This window comes from Cryptomeria japonica, chromosome 4 (assembly GCF_030272615.1).
Source record: "Cryptomeria japonica chromosome 4, Sugi_1.0, whole genome shotgun sequence".
In the NCBI taxonomy this organism is placed as follows: domain Eukaryota; kingdom Viridiplantae; phylum Streptophyta; class Pinopsida; order Cupressales; family Cupressaceae; genus Cryptomeria; species Cryptomeria japonica.
The window spans coordinates 103,643,774-103,663,318 of record NC_081408.1 but is presented as its reverse complement, the minus strand read 5'-3'; the positions used below and the strand labels follow the sequence as shown (position 1 = coordinate 103,663,318).

At 34.8% G+C, this 19,545-nt stretch overlaps 1 protein-coding gene across 1 annotated transcript; it reads left to right on the top strand.

The window, feature by feature from the left end:
- The first annotated feature begins 2,363 nt into the window (after nt 1-2,363).
- LOC131032886 (small ribosomal subunit protein uS7) lies at nt 2,364-15,912 on the top strand. Its single transcript, XM_057963981.2, has 5 exons — nt 2,364-2,529; nt 4,611-4,715; nt 14,786-15,057; nt 15,206-15,409; nt 15,542-15,912. The coding sequence occupies exons 2-5, from the start codon at nt 4,650-4,652 to the stop codon at nt 15,594-15,596; spliced, it is 597 nt and encodes a 198-aa protein (XP_057819964.2). The 5' UTR covers nt 2,364-2,529; nt 4,611-4,649; the 3' UTR covers nt 15,597-15,912.
- The last annotated feature ends 3,633 nt before the right edge of the window (nt 15,913-19,545 follow it).

Below are 19,545 nucleotides of genomic sequence, written 5' to 3'. Positions count from 1 at the left end.
ACTTATTTTTCTTTCTTTGAAACGACGTGATAAACTGCACCGTCTCAAAGAGGGACAAATGTAGTTACATAAATCTGTCCACTTAATTAAATGAATACTTAGTATTTATTTGATTATTTAACCATCAATTAATAATTAATTAAATTAATATTTAATTAATTCATCTTAACCCTCTTCTCCTATTAATTAAATAAATTATTCAATTTATTTGATTTAATTCACTTAACCAAATTCATACCATTAATTAAATAAATAAATCATATTTGTTTAATTAAATCTTTTCTCACATTTAAATAAATTAATATTTATTTAAATCCCCCAAAATCCCACCTCTCACATTTAAATAAATAAATAATTTATTTAAATCACCTTTATCCTCCACCCACTTGTATTTTCCTACAAAAGCAAGTTGCACAATTATTTTAAATAAATAATTTATTTAAATCACCTTTATCTTCCACCCACTTGTATTTTCCTACAAAAGCAAGTTGCACAATTATTTTAAATAAATAATTTATTTAAATCACCTTTATCCTCCACCCACTTGTATTTTCCTACAAAAGCAAGTTGCACAACTATTTTAAATAAATTATTTATTTAAAATCCTATTTATCCTCACCCACTTGAAACCTTTAATGGTTTCCCTTAAAGTATTCAAACTTGATGGCTTTAAAGTCTTCAAACTTGATGGCTTCCTTCTATAGTCTTCTTAAGACTTTAATGGTTTTCCTTAAAGTCTTCAAGCCTTTAATGGTTCCCCTCAAAGTCTTCAAGCATTTTAATGCTTTATCTTCCTTTTTTCTCATTTAAATAAATTAATATTTATTTGAATATTTATCCAAATACAACTTGCACACATTTATTGAAATAAATGAATTTTTATTTTAATAAAATCCTATTTTCCCTCACCCACCAAATCCATTTGCAAAATCTAATCCCCTTCTAAATTCTTCTAACCCCTTCCTAATTAACTTAATCCATCCCCTAATTATTGTCACATTCCTAAGCAAAATGGAGTCACTTCTCAAAGCCTAAAAGTATTTGATAACCATTAAAGGCTTTCAACTTTCAACCACTAAATGTCTCAAAGTCTTGGATAACCTTTGAAAGCTTCCAACCTTCAACCACTAAATGACTCAAAGTCTTTGATAACCATTGAAGGCTTTCAACCTTCAACCACTTAATCCCCAAAGTCTCCAATAACCATTAATGGTTACCTCAAACCCTCCCACATGGTTAAAACATTTGTTTTGACTCAACCTCTACCCAACCCAAGGGTCTCATCAAGCCTTTAATGCTTTGACCATGATTATCTCTTAATCATTTGCACAAAGGTTTATCCTTGCATTAACTCCTAATCCAGTGGGTAATCCTAATTTAGGCTTGACCCTTACCTTCTAGATAACCATGAGGTCTCCTCAGACATTTAATGCCTCCAACCTCTTTTCTCAACCCAATCTTATGTTGACGCTTGTCACCATTTCATTGGTGCAAATTGTGCACATGGATCCCCAACTTTCAAGCTTGACCCTTGATTAAACCTTTCAATCCTGGCCATCCATTGCTCCATTTTTCCTATAAATAGAGTCCATTCCTTCATAATCCAGATCCTGAAAACTTGTATGCATTTAGGCTATAGACATTTTTAGAGAGCATTTAGCATAGCATAACTAAAATCTTGTCTTTTTGGTAAAATCAATCATTTTAGCATCAATAGCATAATATTTAGCTTTTCATTTCATATTTAAAGCTTAATATTAAATCTCAATCCTCCATAAGCATCCATAGTGCAAAAAGCTGCTGAGAGCTACACTCATTTGGGACTTGGAGAGGAGAGGAACAAGGGAGGAGCAACTATGAGCATCTTGATTAGCTATTTTATTCTATGTTTATATGCTTTCTATTTTATGCTTAATATCTCTCTTGATATGCGTGTTTAGGATAATCTTTTGTTGCTAACACTAACGTTTGTTTCTTGTGCTCTTGTGTGTGTTGCCATCAAACAAATTTTCTAATCCTTTTTGCAGAGCATCAGTATGAACCAATGTTGAGGCAAATTGTTTTATTATGATTCTAAATGGCGAAAAATATGATGAAAAATTAGATTTAAGATTGATTTTATTATTATAATTATTAAGATTTTATAATTAAATTAAATTAAATTCTTAAGAAAAATTGTATATTTTCATTATAATATTTATATTATAATACTATTTTATTGAAGTGAAAGTTATAATTAATATTGCAAAACTGTAATTAAAATAAAATAATTTATGTAAAGTTGAGTTTTTTATTTTATTTTAAAATTTTAGTTTCTTACAGGGAAACTTTAGTTTTTCTCTGTTTTAAATACTAAATCCGAAAACCTAATTTCTTTCATTGACTGCAGGACATCCCAAGGGAAATATAAATAAACCCTAATTCTCATGGTGACCTAAACGCTCAGTTCTTTTTGCAGACTGGTAAAACGACCAAGTTCGCTTAGTCTCTGGGGTAAAGAACAGATCAGTTTCGTGTCGAGATCAGGAGGTTTGTTTGCGGCACTTTTAATTTTCATTTTCTTATTTCCTATTACGCGATACATTTTTGGTTTTTTTTGACTTATATGTTTTCTTCAACCTGGGCGATGAGGGTTTGTTTATACTGATTTTAATTTCCCTTATCAAAATATGAACAATACACATTTCATTTTATACAAACATTTCCAGCTAGTCTTCTACCTGCAACTTTTCCAGAAATAGGGGTAAATTTCTTTGTTGCAAGAAGAACCTGTCTTTTTAAAACTACTAGTTTAAGCCAGCAGCTAAGAGTAGGCCAATAGAGAGAAAATGTCCAGCCAACCAAATGGCATCATGAAACCATTTGAGGTTCTAGCCAACCCCGAGCCAAGAGGATCACCAACAAACCGAAGGCATCTCAAATAATACAAGGAAACACACAAAGTTCTTACCCACTCTTATGGTTGTAATACTCTAAGACTATATTCAGTTTTAAGGAAAGCACATCCAGGCATTAAAATTAACTTTCAGGCAAAACCAGGTGCACATTACATAAACTGGTATAGCACAAAACAATCCATGCCACCCATAACAAAACAAGATCTCCTCACATATGCCACCTCACGTTTATTGCAGGTATACAAAGAATGATAAGGCAAACAAACTTACCTCCTAACATCAACCACACATAAGAAACTGAACTCATATCCTCACTCCATCCTACTCCTATAGTTCTTCCAAACCAACCACTAGAACTCCCAAAATGGAACCCCAAAGTACCTTTAACCTCCTCCACAAGTGCCTTAATCCTAAGTACTTGGGTTAGGGTCTTCAAAATGACCTAATCACCTAAGTCTTGACTTTTTACACCTCTCAAAAATTGCTTACAAAGTTGCCAACGGGTTACACTTTTTCCAACACATTCATGGCACTTACCAAACACTTAAACATCTTCCCAAACAAATAAGCTTTTAAACACTAAATTTATCTGATGCACACTTGGAAATAACATTTATGATTTATCTCTACATTCAAACAACCTAATGTGCTACTTCACCTTGGGTCTTAGTGATCCTCTCATCCTCCCATTGACCGTTTATGTACCTGCACGCTTTTGCCATTGTCAATGTGCCATGATATGAAGTAATCAAAACAAGTTATTTGAAATTACATTAAATCTTGATAATCATCAAATTGCATGCCTTGAACACTATTTGGTGCATACCACTCTATCCCTCGTAACTCAAGCTTGTAAGTTTGAATACACAAACCTTTACCACTCAACATCAGTCATTTGTAATTCTATTTGTTAAAATTGTAGCCTCGTTTATTTAAATCCAACATATTTGTAAAATTTAATATTTACGTTCAAAAGAAATGCAAGTATTCAATTTAATACTCCCCCTTGACCATTATATGTTACTTGGAACGATACCAATTCATTATTGGGGGAAAATTGATGACTATTTACATCAACATTTTAATGGCAATTTCTTACTATAATTCCTTGTTTAGAATGATGTAACTCCATATATAAATTTCAAAATACTTCTTCCTTTTAATCAAAGTTAAATAGTGACGACTAAGAGCTTAATTTTACACCTAGAATCCTAATTCTAGATAAATCAATTATGAGTGCTTAGAGAGTTATCCCGAGGTAGCAACTTATTAAGGTCAAGAAATACTTACAATGATAACCTATCAGCTATTTAAACCATGTTAAACCTTCCATCATGACGACGAGGGAAATCGCATGGTACCATCTTGACAACAATAAATGACAAGGACAAAGACAACTTTTGTTGCAACCTAGTTACAAGTGTAAGCAACGTAAAAGACATGATAATCATCATAAATTAATATTTAACTATAACCCACACAAAATCACTACTTGCATTATTTTATATAATAAAATGACATCATAGGTATCTAGCTATGAAACAATTAACACAAGTATGCCAATTTCACCATTACGAGTCTCCTATTCTAGTCCAATATTTCACAATGCTTCCCTTTACGAAATACTCTTTCATATCATGTGGATTAAGGATTTATTTCTTATATGGTACAAATTCTCTTAACTTTGATCTTCACTTGGTTTTTTTGGAATAGAGGGAAAGAAGAAGCAGAAGGAGAGACAGAGCAGCAACTATGGCAGCCACGTTAGCACAGCCAGATGTGAAATTGTTTAATCGTTGGACTTTTGAAGATATTGAGGTAAGGATACGATCTTCTGTGCATATAGTGAACTTTTCAAGATTAATACTTTAGACTGGCAAAATCTTGACTCTTAGACATAATCTATTAGACTTGAGATTTGAGTTTAAATGAGGACATTATCACTAGAATTGCTATTCTAATTGTCATAAATTTTGGCCTTGCAATAGTTGTGCTAATTTCTAAGCTGAGAGTTTAAAAAGCTGGGAGTATAAATGATAACACTATCACTAGAATTGCTATTCTAATCATCTTAAATTATGGCCTTGGAATGGTTGTGCTATGTTTTTGAGTATTTTGATTTTATTTTTTTAATATTTGTATGAATGCATATGCCAAACCCTTACTATATCTGGGGTCCGTGGAAATTTCTGCATCATTGAATCCGTATCCTTATTCATTCCTTACACAGTTCAGGTTTTGATGTACTTACACATTAGTACTTCATAGGATAGTTGAAGTTTCTTCAGTTCTAGAAGGGAAAATCAGATTTTCTACGACTAGAAAGCTGATAAAACTAATGACTTAACCGACAACTTGCATAAGGTATGTTTATCTCTCCATAAAGTGTTGAAGAAATGAGACATACTTAAACTATCTGCATAAAGTCACAGAATAATACATCGATCATTCATGTGTACACACACAGAAGCAGATTAGAGAAGGTAAATGCTTGCTTTATTAATTAAAAGGTGTTTACAAATAGTTGTACATATCTGAAAATTGAGTCTTATTGCCATTACAAAACTAGAAAGAACTGGTTTTCAAATTACAATCTCGGCCTAAAACAGCAAGAACTCCATAAAAAGAAGCCTAAGGCTGTGCTTTATAATGTGCAACAATTTGCTAAACAATAGGACATGTGATTAAGAAATAATTAAACAAGGACAAGTGTTACATTACTTTGCTTGGTCAAAACCTCCTTTGGCGTCCGGTGAATTGTCCCTACGTTTGAGGCCTCTAAATTGCTCCAAAGATGGTTTCATGAAGAAAAGTCTACTACTTTGATCCATCCACTGGTGGTGCCCTTCAATCAGCTCCCAGGTGCTCTCAACTGGCTCCCACTGGGTCAAAACTGCCTCCCAAAATTTCTCAACTACTTGGACAAGTCACTAAACTGCCCTATATTCTTTCCACATGTTCAACAACTCCCTTCCTTCTATTTCTCCTTGAACGCTGCAACTCCTTTCCATGATCATAGTGCATTGAAAACTAGTTTAAAGTTTAAAATTTAAAGTGATCAAGAGTCTCCAATAAAATCGTCTCCAAGGCATGAGAGAAGTTTTAGTACAAGTTTTGTCACATGTTTCATCTGTTAATACCTTCTTATCCTCATTCTCTCACCATTTAGTGAACTAAAATCTACACATTTGTCATGTCTTGGCTTCATTAGTAGAGTTCTCCTATTACTTCATCACTTGATCCATGGACTTCCATTAATGTGCTCTGAACTTGATCCTTGGATAGTCCTTTTGCCCACGCTATTATTACTTCTTCACTTGACTTCATTTACTGCCATTAATGTGCCCTGAACTTGATCCTTGGATAGTCCTTTGGCCAATGAAGTATGATCCTTTCACTGATTTATCCTTCCACTAATCTTTTTAGTTCAACTAAACCTCATGACTATAATGTGCGCAATAACAATCCTGTTGACTGTGAGTGGCACCTTGTAGATGCATCCTGTTGCCACTTTTCAGTCCTTCATCTGTTGGGCAGCCCCTTTCTTGGTTAAGACGACCACATTGCATGCGATTCTTGGCCCTTGACTGTTCTTTGGAAGTTTTGATGATCATTCTTTCATGTAATTCTTGGACTGTTGAAATATCCCAGGTCCACCTTAAATTATTTGTTCTCAAAGAAATCTTTTTGGCTATATATTTATATATTCAGTTTTGAAACATAAATCTTTGAATTTCAGTAGAGAAGCAGTGGCAATATAGTATCAAACAAATCCCCTTTCTTGTTTCACCAGGTACTACTGCAATTGCAGTAACCAGCAATTTATATCAAATAACAGAGAGATTAAATAAGGATTAATTGCCCAGCCAATAGTTGAATGTCATTCTGTTCATGCGGAAGACAATTATATAGACTCTCTGTTACAGATGATCACTCTATACTGACCTGCAATCACATCTATATCCATGACTGGCCTTAATTCTCATTTGCAGCTGGAGCATGATGCAACTCCCAGTGTATATGCGTACTGTTCCTGAATGGTAATGATTCGGGTGCCTTTAGAGTGTCACTGAATTGCAACCTTAGATATCTCCCACTATTCTGCTATCCACTAGAATGTGATTGCGATTTCTTTTTTCTGCCCTTGCGCCTCACACCAGATTTCCTGCGTGCACGAAGGCTTCAGAAGGTTATATGCCTCAGAAGTAACATGCCCAGTGATAATTGAAGCCTGCAAAATCCAAGCTCCTCTAATGATTCGGTGATGAAATAAAACGTCTCGGCTGGAGATCGGAGTTTTTCTTATTTTCCCGAAATTGCCACTACAAATATGAACTTTTGCTAAATTGGCTACCATAGAGGAAGCAGCACCTGTTTGAGTCAATATTATTTATAAATTTTTTCTTGTACACTTGTGCCAAGTCTCAGGAAGAAGCTAAATAAGGGTTGGGCTCATAAATAAATTTTACTCGGATAACAATAGTCCTGCTCCTAACTTTATTCTTCAGATGACCATTTATGATTGAATCCTAAAGAATTTTGCTTGGGGTGATAGGAATATTATCACTTTATCAACCGGAAATATTAATATCCTTCATAAATACCTTATGCCAAACCTCAATCATATCAGCTAAATAAAATAGAATAGTATTCTCATATAATTATACCAGACACAGAATATAAACTCAAAACAAACACCACATTAATATTAAATCTGGCAATTAAAACTCATGTAAATTTGTTTCCAATGGGGACTTCACAAATTTAGCTCAACTGTGGACTCCGTCTTTGTAAGAGCTAGGTTTTGGTTCAACCCTTCTGTCAAACTCCTGAAGTCTTTTGTCCCAAGAAATCACCAATTATCATATCAAATCCAAAAGCATAAGCAATCCATCACCAGGAACCCCCTTACAAAGGTCTCCAGGAAGTATCTAGAAGATAGGCCGACTTGGAGAAATATAATTAATAAAGTAACATGATAATAATTTATTATTTTATTGTTATTAAATTAATTGATATTAAGTCATTGTTTGAATCTTTTATTTATTTTTGACAACTTAATATAAATTAATTTAATGAGTCGTAACTTTAAAATTGGGGACATTACAACTGTCTTTGTGATAAGGTCGTCAGGCCTTCATATGCTTACTGTTCTATAGTTTGTAGCAGTGTTTTCACCTCATTTTTTATAAGCATAAACTGCCATATTCTTTAAGGGGCTATCCTTGTGTATCTTTTGCACTATATTATCACTAGACTTTTGCACTGTCCACTAGATTTCGCATATTTCACTTCACTCATCACAGTGCCTATATAGCCTTAAAAATCCCTTGTAACCCCTTTTTGCCAGGTAGCTCACTATGATAGTTCTTTTTGCTGTCTCGTGCATGAAATCTAATGGTCCTTGAACTGCAACTTTATCCCTTTTGAAACTGTCAAGTTGATTCTTGAACATACCACCACATGGCTACATAAAAAACTCAACCCCTTTATCATTTGATGCTGCTGTTCATTAAGTCCTTCCTTGTTGTGATAGTACACTAGGCCTCAAGTCCCATGAAGTATGGAGAAGGATTCATGGAACATGGGGATAGACAATAAGTTCTCCTTCGAAAAGCTTATCGCTTTCATCTCTCAACATAACTCTATCACTGCTAATCTTTACTCTGCTCGTGCATGGTGAACACTAACTTTGCTTTTCTTTTGGACTGTCACAAGTTTACGTTTTCTTCTTTCTCCTTATGCCTTAGAGGGTCTTTAATAACCTATTCTAGTTTTGATCTTCATTCAAACTTTGGTGAGAACCTTGCCATTCTCTTTGTTCTCTTATACATCAAGCTATGTATTAACCCTTGGAAAGGCACTAATAAATCCTCAACCAGTGGTATCAAACTTAATGACTGTCCTCACTTTTAAGAATACTGCGTATCTCATACTTCTCTGTGCTACTATTAGAATATTTAATTATTTTTTAATTTGTATTTTAATGGTCTTTAGAGTATTATTTGCTTTATTTAGTTTTCTATTTTTGGCTTCTATTTTTTAGGAGTGGTTGTTTATTTTTTAGAAACATCCCTATTTGTAATCTCCTATTTAAATTTTAAACAGCTCTATAGTTTAATAAAGTTATCCGTTTGTTTATTCAATTAGTTTTTCATGGTATCAGAGCGGGTCGAAGGGATTTTTTAGGGTTTGGCAAATTTTTTAAAAATTCGTAACCTTCCTACCTCGAATATTTTTCCAGAATTTTTTTTCCGATTTTTTTATGAAAAAATTCTTTCGAGTTTTGTTTGGGCTTCCTTGTTTGGAAAATCGAAGGGTTTTCACAAGTCTGGTTCATGTTCGCAGTTAGGGTTTGCTGGAAAATTTGTATTTTTTGGGCACTGATTTTTTTTTTTTCTGTTTTGCCAAAATCGCGAGTTTATTTCGTTTTGGGCGTCATTTTTTTTCTGCAAATTGTGTCAGGTTTCTGTTCTGTGTGGCGACATGTTTTTCGGGGTTGTTTTTTGGCCGCGATTTTTAGAGTATTCATGTTTTTTCGGCAGCGACGACGAAAACTCTTTGGCGCGATTTCTTCTCGAGGGTTTCTGCGCAGTTTTTGTCCAAAATTTTTCTGCACAGCAGCGGCTACGGCTTTTTCGCTGGTTTTTTTCGGCGCAAGGTAGTATTACCGTGTGGGTCTGTCTTTCTTGGTGATCTCAAACCAATTTCTAGGGTTTCCTGGGTTTTTATAATTTTTTATCCCTAAGGAAAAAAATTAGTTTGGTGGGTTTTAATGATTTTCCCCCCCAAAAAAATTATTTCTGGGTTTTGATAATTTTTTCCACAAAAATTATTTTTGGGTTTTCTGATTTTTCTCCACAAAAAATCATGGGAGGGTTTTGCTTGATTTTTCCTCAAAAATTAGGGACTGGTGTTTTGCCGCATGATGACTGGTGTTTTTGCTGTGGGACATTTCAAGGTTTTGTTCGATTTTTTTCTCAAAAATTAATTCAGGTTTATAGTTCCTGTTAAGGATTTTTACCATTTTTTTCCACAAAAAATGATTTGTATCTTCAGTTTTGGAGGGTTTGCTGATTTTCCTCAAAATCATGGTTTCAGGTTTCAATTTGGCTACCCAACATTAGGTTGAATGGATTCTGGTATTCTTGATCATTAACACTTCGCAGATCCTAAGAGGGTCGCCGCAACAGAGTGTTCTTTTCATTTGTGATCAAAAGACCTGCGATGCCTTCTATAGGGTAGTTACTAGATAGAATGACCATTAAGGAAGGGTATTAGAATATTTAATTATTATTTAATCAATATTTTATGCTCATTAGAGTATTATTTGCTTTATTTAGTTTTCTATTTTTGGCTTCTATTTTTTAGGAGCGGAAAAGAAACATCACCGTTTGTAATCGTGTATTTAAACTGCTATATAGTTGAATAAAGTTATCCGATTGTTTATTCAATTAATGTTTCATTGTAGCCCTTCAAGGCCCATATTATTCCTCGGACCATGACTGTCCTTTGTCTTAAAACTCTTTATACACCAATACACTTACCATCACAATAATGCACCAAGCATCTCCACTTCTTTTTTCTCCATTCACCGTGTGGACTGTGATCTTTTTCTTAACAGTGATATCACTGTAATGCTTTTCATTGTTAACCATTGATGATTAATATCAATATTGCTACCTTTATGCCTTTCATTACTGCTTTATAAAATGTAATGTAAAGAGTGTATTCTTTTTGCTACTGCTGGAGTCTCATCAATTTTCTTTTATTTTATAGCCCCCCCTTTCATTTTATAGCCCCTTCTTAACATCCTCGATCATTGGCATGCTTTAGGAACTCTTCTTGCCATTTGCCATAGGGATGTCCACTTGCTTGGGTCAAGACTGCCATCTATTCTCTTTATCTCATGGTCCCTGCTGTTCTCTTTTGCTTGTGAATAGTCTCTTTCTTGTATGTGCTTGGTACATTCACCCCTGTATCTCTTCTTAAGAGTGTCTTCATGGCACTCTCATACCCACTTACTGTGAAGATTACCTTTATAAAACCACACGATCAACATAAGCATGGTGATTTTTTATTTCATTCTAAATCTATAAGGCTTTTCTGTACTGTATTCAAGCATATTGCTTTCCCCTTTGTAGCCCTTTACAAGGACTGTCCTCCTGAAGAATGTAGCTTGTACATACTTTATTAACTATTCTTGATCTCATTGTCTTCAATGCATTATTTAATTCCATACCACTTTGTCACTGCCTTGATCTTTTCTATCTGTGATACCCTACTTTGCAACTTTGACAACACATTCTTATAAAATGCTGCCTCTACATCTTCTTTGCTTTATGACAGGTATATGACTGTGTTATCCTCTTTGTACCAGGTCTGCTATGCTTTTCACATTGTGACTTGATCCACTTTTTCTCCTTGCATTTCAATAAACTGCCTTTTCTTCATTTCTCTTGTTACATACCCTACTTTTCAACTTTGAAACTCTCCAAATATCACCGCTTTTCATTACCTTCACCTTTTTTTTTCTAGTTGCTGTTTTGCATATTCATTTGTGGAATGGGAATAGATTGTGACTCTATTTTTTTTCCTTTTCTTTTATACTGTCACCTTCAATGCAGTCTTGGAAAAGCTATATGTTCCTAAAGGATACAATAAAACATTAGAACAATAATGAATCAATAATCTCCATTTTGAAAACTATTTTTCTAGGGTTTCCCTTAATGGACTTGTCAATAAAAGTACTCATCATCTACCTCATTCAAATCCTCATGACTAGAACTCTTGTTGACAGCCTCCCACTCCATGCATTGTTCGTATGTAATAGGGATATGTGCAGGGATTTATGAGGGTTTTGGTAACAGCAAAATCTTTCAACAGTTTCCATGCATTGTTTAGTGGGTAATAGATCAGTGGCTTATTGGCAAATCCTTGACATTTTTCTTAAGGTTTTTAGGAATATCTACTTCAATGGAGTGTAATGACAAAACCCTTTGACATGGTGAAGGGTTTGGACAAGGATTGATGACTCTTGGCAGTGTGACACGATGCAAGATGGGTTTTACCGTTTACTGTAAGAAAACCCTCTCCTTTTACACTCCAAAGGCAAAGCATCACCATCACTTGGAAGGTTTTTTTTGTATAAATAACAAACAACATTCAACAACTCGAGTGCAAGGGTTTTATACGAAACAGATCTGTCCGTAAAACTCTACGTGCATGTCCTTGCATGGACATAAAATGATCACTTCCAGAGCTCATACATGTGTTTTAACAGCTCCTTCACTCATCATGGGTGATTTGACATGTCAAGCTATCTGTAATGTAACTCTCAAAATGGAAAATAGTAAAGAAAGCAAGAGTCATATTGCCTTCCCATGTTGGAAACAGGTACAAAGGAGATGCATATTGGCATGGCTATACTTGTAACCCCTTGTCCTGGCTTTTAGTTGCCTTGGTTGCACCATGAAAGCCTCAAAACTTATGAATTGAGACCTGTCATATGAAAACCCTAAAGGTTAATGTAATGTCCCCTTTTGTAAATGCCCTAGGTTTTACCCTAAAATCACAATTCCAAGTAAAACATGAAATAGAATAGAGTTAGTGATTTTATTTACCAACTTAAATTTTTGAACAAGATAGATCCTGGTTGAGACCCTATAATCATGTTAGATAATCATCAAAATCATAGTCCATTAAATAGATCTTTCCTACTAGGAACATTATCTTTATCAAAATGGTAGGTCTCTTTTATGAGGGTTAGGGACATTAATATAAACATATAATATATCTAATTCATTAATGGAGTTCAACCATGTAAGGATTAGGATAAGGAAACATGATAGGGTGTTCGAAGAGATCCTCTACTTCAGGCCCAAGAGTGGATATTGCATCCCTTTTGGCCTCATGTGGCCTTTTGCCATTTCATAAGAGGTGGTGTAACCAGTGAGGAATCCTACCATCATGCCATCCTCCTTCACACTCTTATGATCAAGACTCCTTTGAATCCATCTCAACAGTCAATCAATGTCGAGGTTGGGGGGAAAGCTACAATAGGCTGCCCCTAACCTAGGCCCAAGAGTGGATATCCCATCCCTCTTGGCCTCATGTGGCCTGTTGCCATCTCATATGACGTGGTGTGCCTATTGAGGAATCTATAGCCGTTCTCCTTCCTTGTATTCCCTTAATTCCAGAATCCATATTATTTCTTATGATATTATGTTATCATAAATTAATATGTAGAGAATTGTGCTTTATAGTGCCACATATACCATCTATACATATCGAACATATATATTTATCTATGCATACCACAACTGAATAATGATGCTACTGCCTGCAAATTAATAACAACTTGACCTAATCTGATTACTGGTGTGTGGTTGTTGTCTGGTTTGATGCCTTCCCTTTTACAGATCTGAATCTTTCTTTCTTCAATTGCTTTCTTCCTTGCTCCCCTTGATGGTTTTTTCTCTTCGAATGATTGATATGCTGTATGTAGTATATCATCCAATTGATGCTGGAGGGTTCTGTTCTTTTGATGGTTACCACCCTTGCAAAAGTTGTGACTCTGGGTAAGTTGCCTTTGCCTTTTAATTAATGATCTGCTGCTGTAATTGCACCCCATTAATGCATTAATAATGCGTATTAACATAAGCATAGAGCTTTACATAACCCTTAATCTATTCGCTGCATTGTTACCTATATGGATTGCTGTAGATACTTAGGTTTATGCATCGATTTTAGAGTGCTAGCCTTCGATGTAATAGAATTGTTGCCTTCGTCTCTGTTTTATGCAGATAATTACTACCTGACACATTAATTTCTTTATCTAAGACCATAGAAAATTGTGAAGTCTTGTTAATAAAATGATTTTCCAAATACCTACATTTGAACTTATCCTAAGGACGGTGTGGAAGATGTTATTAAGGTGGGGGCATGACAGTAACTTGTCCATTTGGGGCATGACAGTAACTTGTCGATTTCAAACTCAAACTCTTCTCATGCAAAAATGCTTTCTTTAAGCTCTTGCACATGGATGATCATTGATGCAAAGTGTTTGCAATGGGGACTTGGTGGTGGCTAGTAAGGTTTTGAATGCCCTTTTGACAAGGATATGGTTTTAGTAGCCTTATTAAGTGCTCAAAACATTTAGCAAACGATAAATCTAATCAAACCTCTGCTTAGAAGGAAGTTTCAAACCCCGTTTTTTAAAGTCTTGTAATTGCTCAAAAAGACTTCATTATGACTATTTGGGCTAATGGGGGAAATGTGCTACTAGGTCTCTTTGAGAGATATTCTCTATTTAAAAATTTCATACGTCATCTTCTTTATTTGGAGCTGCTTATGAAATAGTCCTATTGCTTTTCAGCCTTTCATCTTTCTTCTGTTTATTGTTCTGGAAGATATCATTTTTAATATATTTCAATGGATTATTAATTTACATTCATTTTTTAATACATTTTATGAGCCATTTGGAAGAGTGTTTTAATGTAGTCTTTTTAAGTTCTAGCTTTCTCCACAGTATTTTTTGAATGGTTTTGAGGCAATGCCATCCAAAAGCTATGCAAATTTCAACTTTCTGCTGGATTGTCTTTCCTATACATCTATATATTTCAATGGAATTTCCTTTCAATTTTGAATATGTTTTATGAGCAATTTTTAATTTAGATTTGTTTTGGTTTAGCTAGCTTATAGAAATTTGTACTATTCTCTGGTTGTCGTTCTTTTTTGATTTTTCATCTATAAGGCTGTTAAGTTTGATCTAGGCTGTTAAGTTTGATCTAGGCTTGTGTCTTGAGTAATTGTTTAAATGCCTGTTCTAACTGTGTTTATATTTTGGATTTTAAAATCTGAGAATCGTGCATATTTTTGGGTTCCAGGTTAGTGACTTCTCTCTACAAGATTACATAGCTGTTTCGGCACGAAAGCATGCCACTTTTGTTCCCCATACTGCTGGACGATATTCAGTTAAACGATTCCGAAAGGCACAATGCCCTATTGTTGAGCGGTTGACAAATTCTCTGATGATGCATGGGCGAAATAATGGAAAGAAATTAATGGCTGTGCGAATAGTAAAACATGCCATGGAAATTATTCATTTACTTACTGACCAGAACCCAATACAGGTCATTGTTGATGCTATTATCAACAGGTAAATTTAATCTACTTACTAATTGGAATCCAGTTTTTAGTTAACTGCACCTGTTTCTTTTAATGTGCTTAAGATTTTTCTTTGTGTGGTTTTTTTAGCAACCGTGCTTCACGACAATTTTTTATTAAATCTGTGTAAAATTTAACAGTGGTCCACGAGAAGATGCAACTCGAATTGGTTCTGCAGGTGTTGTAAGACGTCAAGCAGTTGATATATCTCCCCTGAGACGTGTCAATCAGGCAATCTATCTTCTTACTACTGGTGCACGGGAAAGTGCATTCCGAAACATTAAAACAATTGCTGAGTGTCTTGCAGACGAGCTTATCAATGCTGCCAAGGGATCGTCAAACAGGTCTGGTGTTTTTTTCCGCCTCCAATGATTGTTTTGATGTAGGTAGCGTTTAGGCTTGCTGTAATTTTTTCCTGATTTGTAACATTAAGTTGACATTTGATATATGCGATTGCAAAATTTTTCTCTGTGCAGTTACGCAATTAAGAAGAAAGATGAGATTGAAAGGGTTGCGAAGGCAAATCGTTGATTTGTCAAGCTACCTTCAGCTGGAGTACTTGTATCTCCATTGTTAGTCTACAGCTTTTAATGCAACTCTAAAAGCAAAAATTTTGAAAGCAAATGTTATGTTTCAAATCACAAATTTGAAAAGACAGCTAAAATATATCTGAACTCAATTTGTATTGGTTATGGCAAAAATTACATTCCCAGTCCTATACCATGGCCCCTTTGTGTGTATTTCGCAAAATCCTTGACAAAAAATGTGTATGATCTCTTACATTAATATTTTGGATCACACGTCATGATCTATCATTATGATAACATTGGCAAATATGTTTAAATTATCTTGATGCTGAATCATGGTATGGCCTGAAATTGACATAAAAATTGTTGCACGATACTTTCCCAAAAATCTTAAAAGATAAACCAAAATATTTTCATTGATACTTTCAGTTTTTGCTTCTTTTCAAGCATTTATGAATCTCCCGAGCGAGGAAACAATCAAACAATATTTCTCAAGAACAAAGCTATACCAAATAAGATGTCAAATGCTATTACTCTCCAGGTATCCATACACCAAAATTTGATGATGTCCTTACATGCAACACTCATGTAGCATGACAAGATGTTCATGCTTGATTGCAGAGATTGTAGCTATCTCAGTCAAAAACTTGCGATTACCTTGCCTTGATTCAGCAGAAAGCTGCTTTACTGCAACCTCTGTATTATCCTTCAAGACTCCCTGCAATTCAAGGGGGTGTGCTAGTGGAAAAAATAAAATTGATAAAGAAACATAGCATTTCCTGTGAGAATTCCTTCATTTTCTCTACAATTGAACATGGTCCCCAAAAGCAGGATTCATATGTAGACCTACACATGTATGCTCATCAGTAGTGCTATTTATATAGGTTGGGAATGTGGAGATTAATGCATGCTGGGTCCACAAGTAATTAAATGAAAATCATTTATCTCATCAAGGTTTTGGTTTCATGTCAGAGTAAAATCATAAGTACTATTTTAGAATTTTAAGATTTGGCTTTCTCAATTATATGTACTCTTGTTCTCTGTTCGGAAAAAAATCTTTAGAAGGGGCCCAATTTCTGTCTTTCTCCATCCATGTGACTGGGACTACTCAATGAAATTCCATGGGAAGTTCTGAATTTGAAGTGTTATGCACAACACATATCAACCTAATAAAGTTGACTATACCTCAAGTGCATATTCCATATCATATTTTTTATGAAAGGTGCAAAACATCTCTCAACTAAGTTCTACAAGTCTATCTTTCTCAAAAACGAATAGGGGCAAATGCCTGTTGGTACTAGAGAATTGAAAGGGATAAACCGCATACATAATAATTTATGTCTGCCATTAAGAGCTTCGAGCATAGTTATGATTACAAACAAAAGCCTATCAGAAAATTTCTTTGGTGTACTGAAAATGAAGGTTATCTAGGTGTGCATACCTGGCCAAAATTGTCTCACACCCAAAATACATTTGAATTGGGTACACTAATAAATGTAGATGAGAAGTGCACCCCTTTCCTGCGCCCTAAACTTGCCAGCTGCAGCCCAGTGCATTGGCACACATCCCATTGATATAAAAAAGTAAAACCAATTTTTTTTTTTTTAAAGTATTACAAACACATAAAATAAGAAACATGAAAATTTCAAGTGACAACCCAAAAGTTTTCTGATATCTATTATATCTTTTTCATTCAACTTATCTCTTATTTCCAGCCGCCTGTATTATTCACGACACACGATATTGTTCACCAAACATCTGACAGACAAAGCTGGAAAGCCTCAACTTCCAACCAAAAATGAATCTCAGCCAGCACAAAGCGATTGACTTGTCTTGAAGCATAACTTTTTCGTTTTGTCAAGGCTTGATTTCATACGACAGCTACATGATTTTGTAAATTTGATTTACACGTAATAAATAATGGTTTTTGAACACTTTGGGTGTTATTTCTATTTTATAATTGGGTGATGTTCAGTGATGCATTAAACTTAATCATCCGAATGATATGATATTATGTGATTTAAACATTACTATGATTCATGATGATCTTATGGTCCAAATTCAACTTTTAAGTTTGATATTCTCACTTTTAAGTTTGATCTTATTGTATTAGGACTAGAAATTAACTTGGCCGATCGGTAAGAGCATCTTAGGGGATACATGAAGCGGACTGGTCACCGTATGGATACAAACCCATGAAAATCAACTCCTTATAAAAGATATGACCGGCTAAAAGAGTCGACAACAAATTAGAAACTGAGCCAATCCTTGGTGTTTAAAACTTGAACACTTGGCACAAATTATTTCAAAATTTGACATTGAGAAACTAACCTTGGAAGAACAAAACAGTGGAAAGCAAAATTTTACGGTCCTGACAACGGCTCTTGTTGGAGATGTATGCCCCCTATGGGCATATCAAGGATCCAGATCTTTAGTTGAAGCAGGCCAAATGCCTTATCCATTGGGCTCTTTATTCGGAGCTCAACAAACTCAGATCCATCCTTCCATTGGCGACCCTGGGCCCCTTCCAAAAAAAACCAGTACTTGCCTTGATCAAAAACCTGATTCTCATCATGTAACAATCTGATTCTACTTGTAATATTATTAAGAATAGTCTGGTCATGAATGCTGCCAGTAACATTTCTCATCGCAATCGCATTCATGATCATATCATAGTCAATGCCATTTTTATCATAGTGGTCCTTGCAAATAAATCCACACTGATAAAAATCGTGTCTACATGGCAGTACCACATCATACTTGTCCTTCAAACCATGTTCACACCCTATGACACATCCTTCATTGTGTGACAATCCTTGGTATGTTTTTCGAAAAACCCCTTCATATGGCATTAAAAATAAAAGCAATCATACTCAATTGCATCGCCGATTTCATTACCTTTCTGCATGAAAGACTTACAGGGACCTGTTAAAAAATCTTCAGGTACATCGAGGGAGAAGCACTCTTATGCTGGCTCATTCCATATTAGTATCATTTTGGGTGTACAAGAGTTCCAATCTGAGCTTGCAAATCTAGATGCTTTATTTCCCACTTCTATATTTGCCAAGTGGAGCATGCTTTGATCATCATCATTTAGATCCCATATGAACATTTCCAATTCAAATTCAAAAATATAATCTGGTTCAACTTTGGAAGCATAATCAAAGTCCATGTAAACAACCTAAAAAATAGGCAAAACAAAGCTGAAGATGTGTCTTCTAAATTAATGAGTGCTGCAATAATCCTCTTCATAACCATTGCTGGTTAGATGTATATCAACACAAGATTTAGTTTCCAAACTCTTCACTGCATCAATATCTTCCAATTGTACACCTAATATTTCCATATTAAGCAAAGCATCCAGATCAGAGAGGAAACGACTGTACTCTGCACAATTCATCTCATTCATATCTAGGATTCCGTCATTTGAATTTTTCTCAAAATCATAGAGGCTTTCCATAGAGATTGACATTGATTATTGATCAGCATCATCAATGTGTGCCCTTGAGTCAATCGCTAGTAGACCAGGACTGTTACATACTTCTATATCAATGTCATCTTCAATTATTGTAAATGATTCCATTTCAACCTTCGTTAAATCACTTGAAACAACCAAATAGCAGTCATTGGAGTTTACCTTTTGATTTGGGATTATTTGAGGGGATTCATCATTTTCATATTCATCATTATTACACGTCACTTTCCCCTTCATAAACTACAAATGTTTCTGTATTTGTTTCACATAAGCTATTTTGAGCACCAGGGTAGCAAAAGATGTCACTATGAAGTGGTATGTCAACAAACTTAGAAGTATTGTAATCACATTCTATTGAAGCTTCAACACTTGTAAACACATGGTCAACAATGATCATTATAATTATACATCTGTTTACTTGCCAATAGATACATCTCTTCATTATCATCAACACGTTCCAATTCTCCACTTGGGTCAT

What these genes read in the sequence shown, in the direction of transcription:
- LOC131032886 (XM_057963981.2), top strand. Translation starts at nt 4,650, where the DNA reads ATGGCAGCCACGTTAGCACAGCCAGATGTGAAATTGTTTAATCGTTGG. An exon ending in GGACTTTTGAAGATATTGAG is followed by an intron (nt 4,716 to 14,785) that starts GTAAGGATACGA and finishes TTTGGGTTCCAG; the next exon opens with GTTAGTGACTTCTCTCTACA. An exon ending in GCCAAGGGATCGTCAAACAG is followed by an intron (nt 15,410 to 15,541) that starts GTCTGGTGTTTT and finishes TTCTCTGTGCAG; the next exon opens with TTACGCAATTAAGAAGAAAG.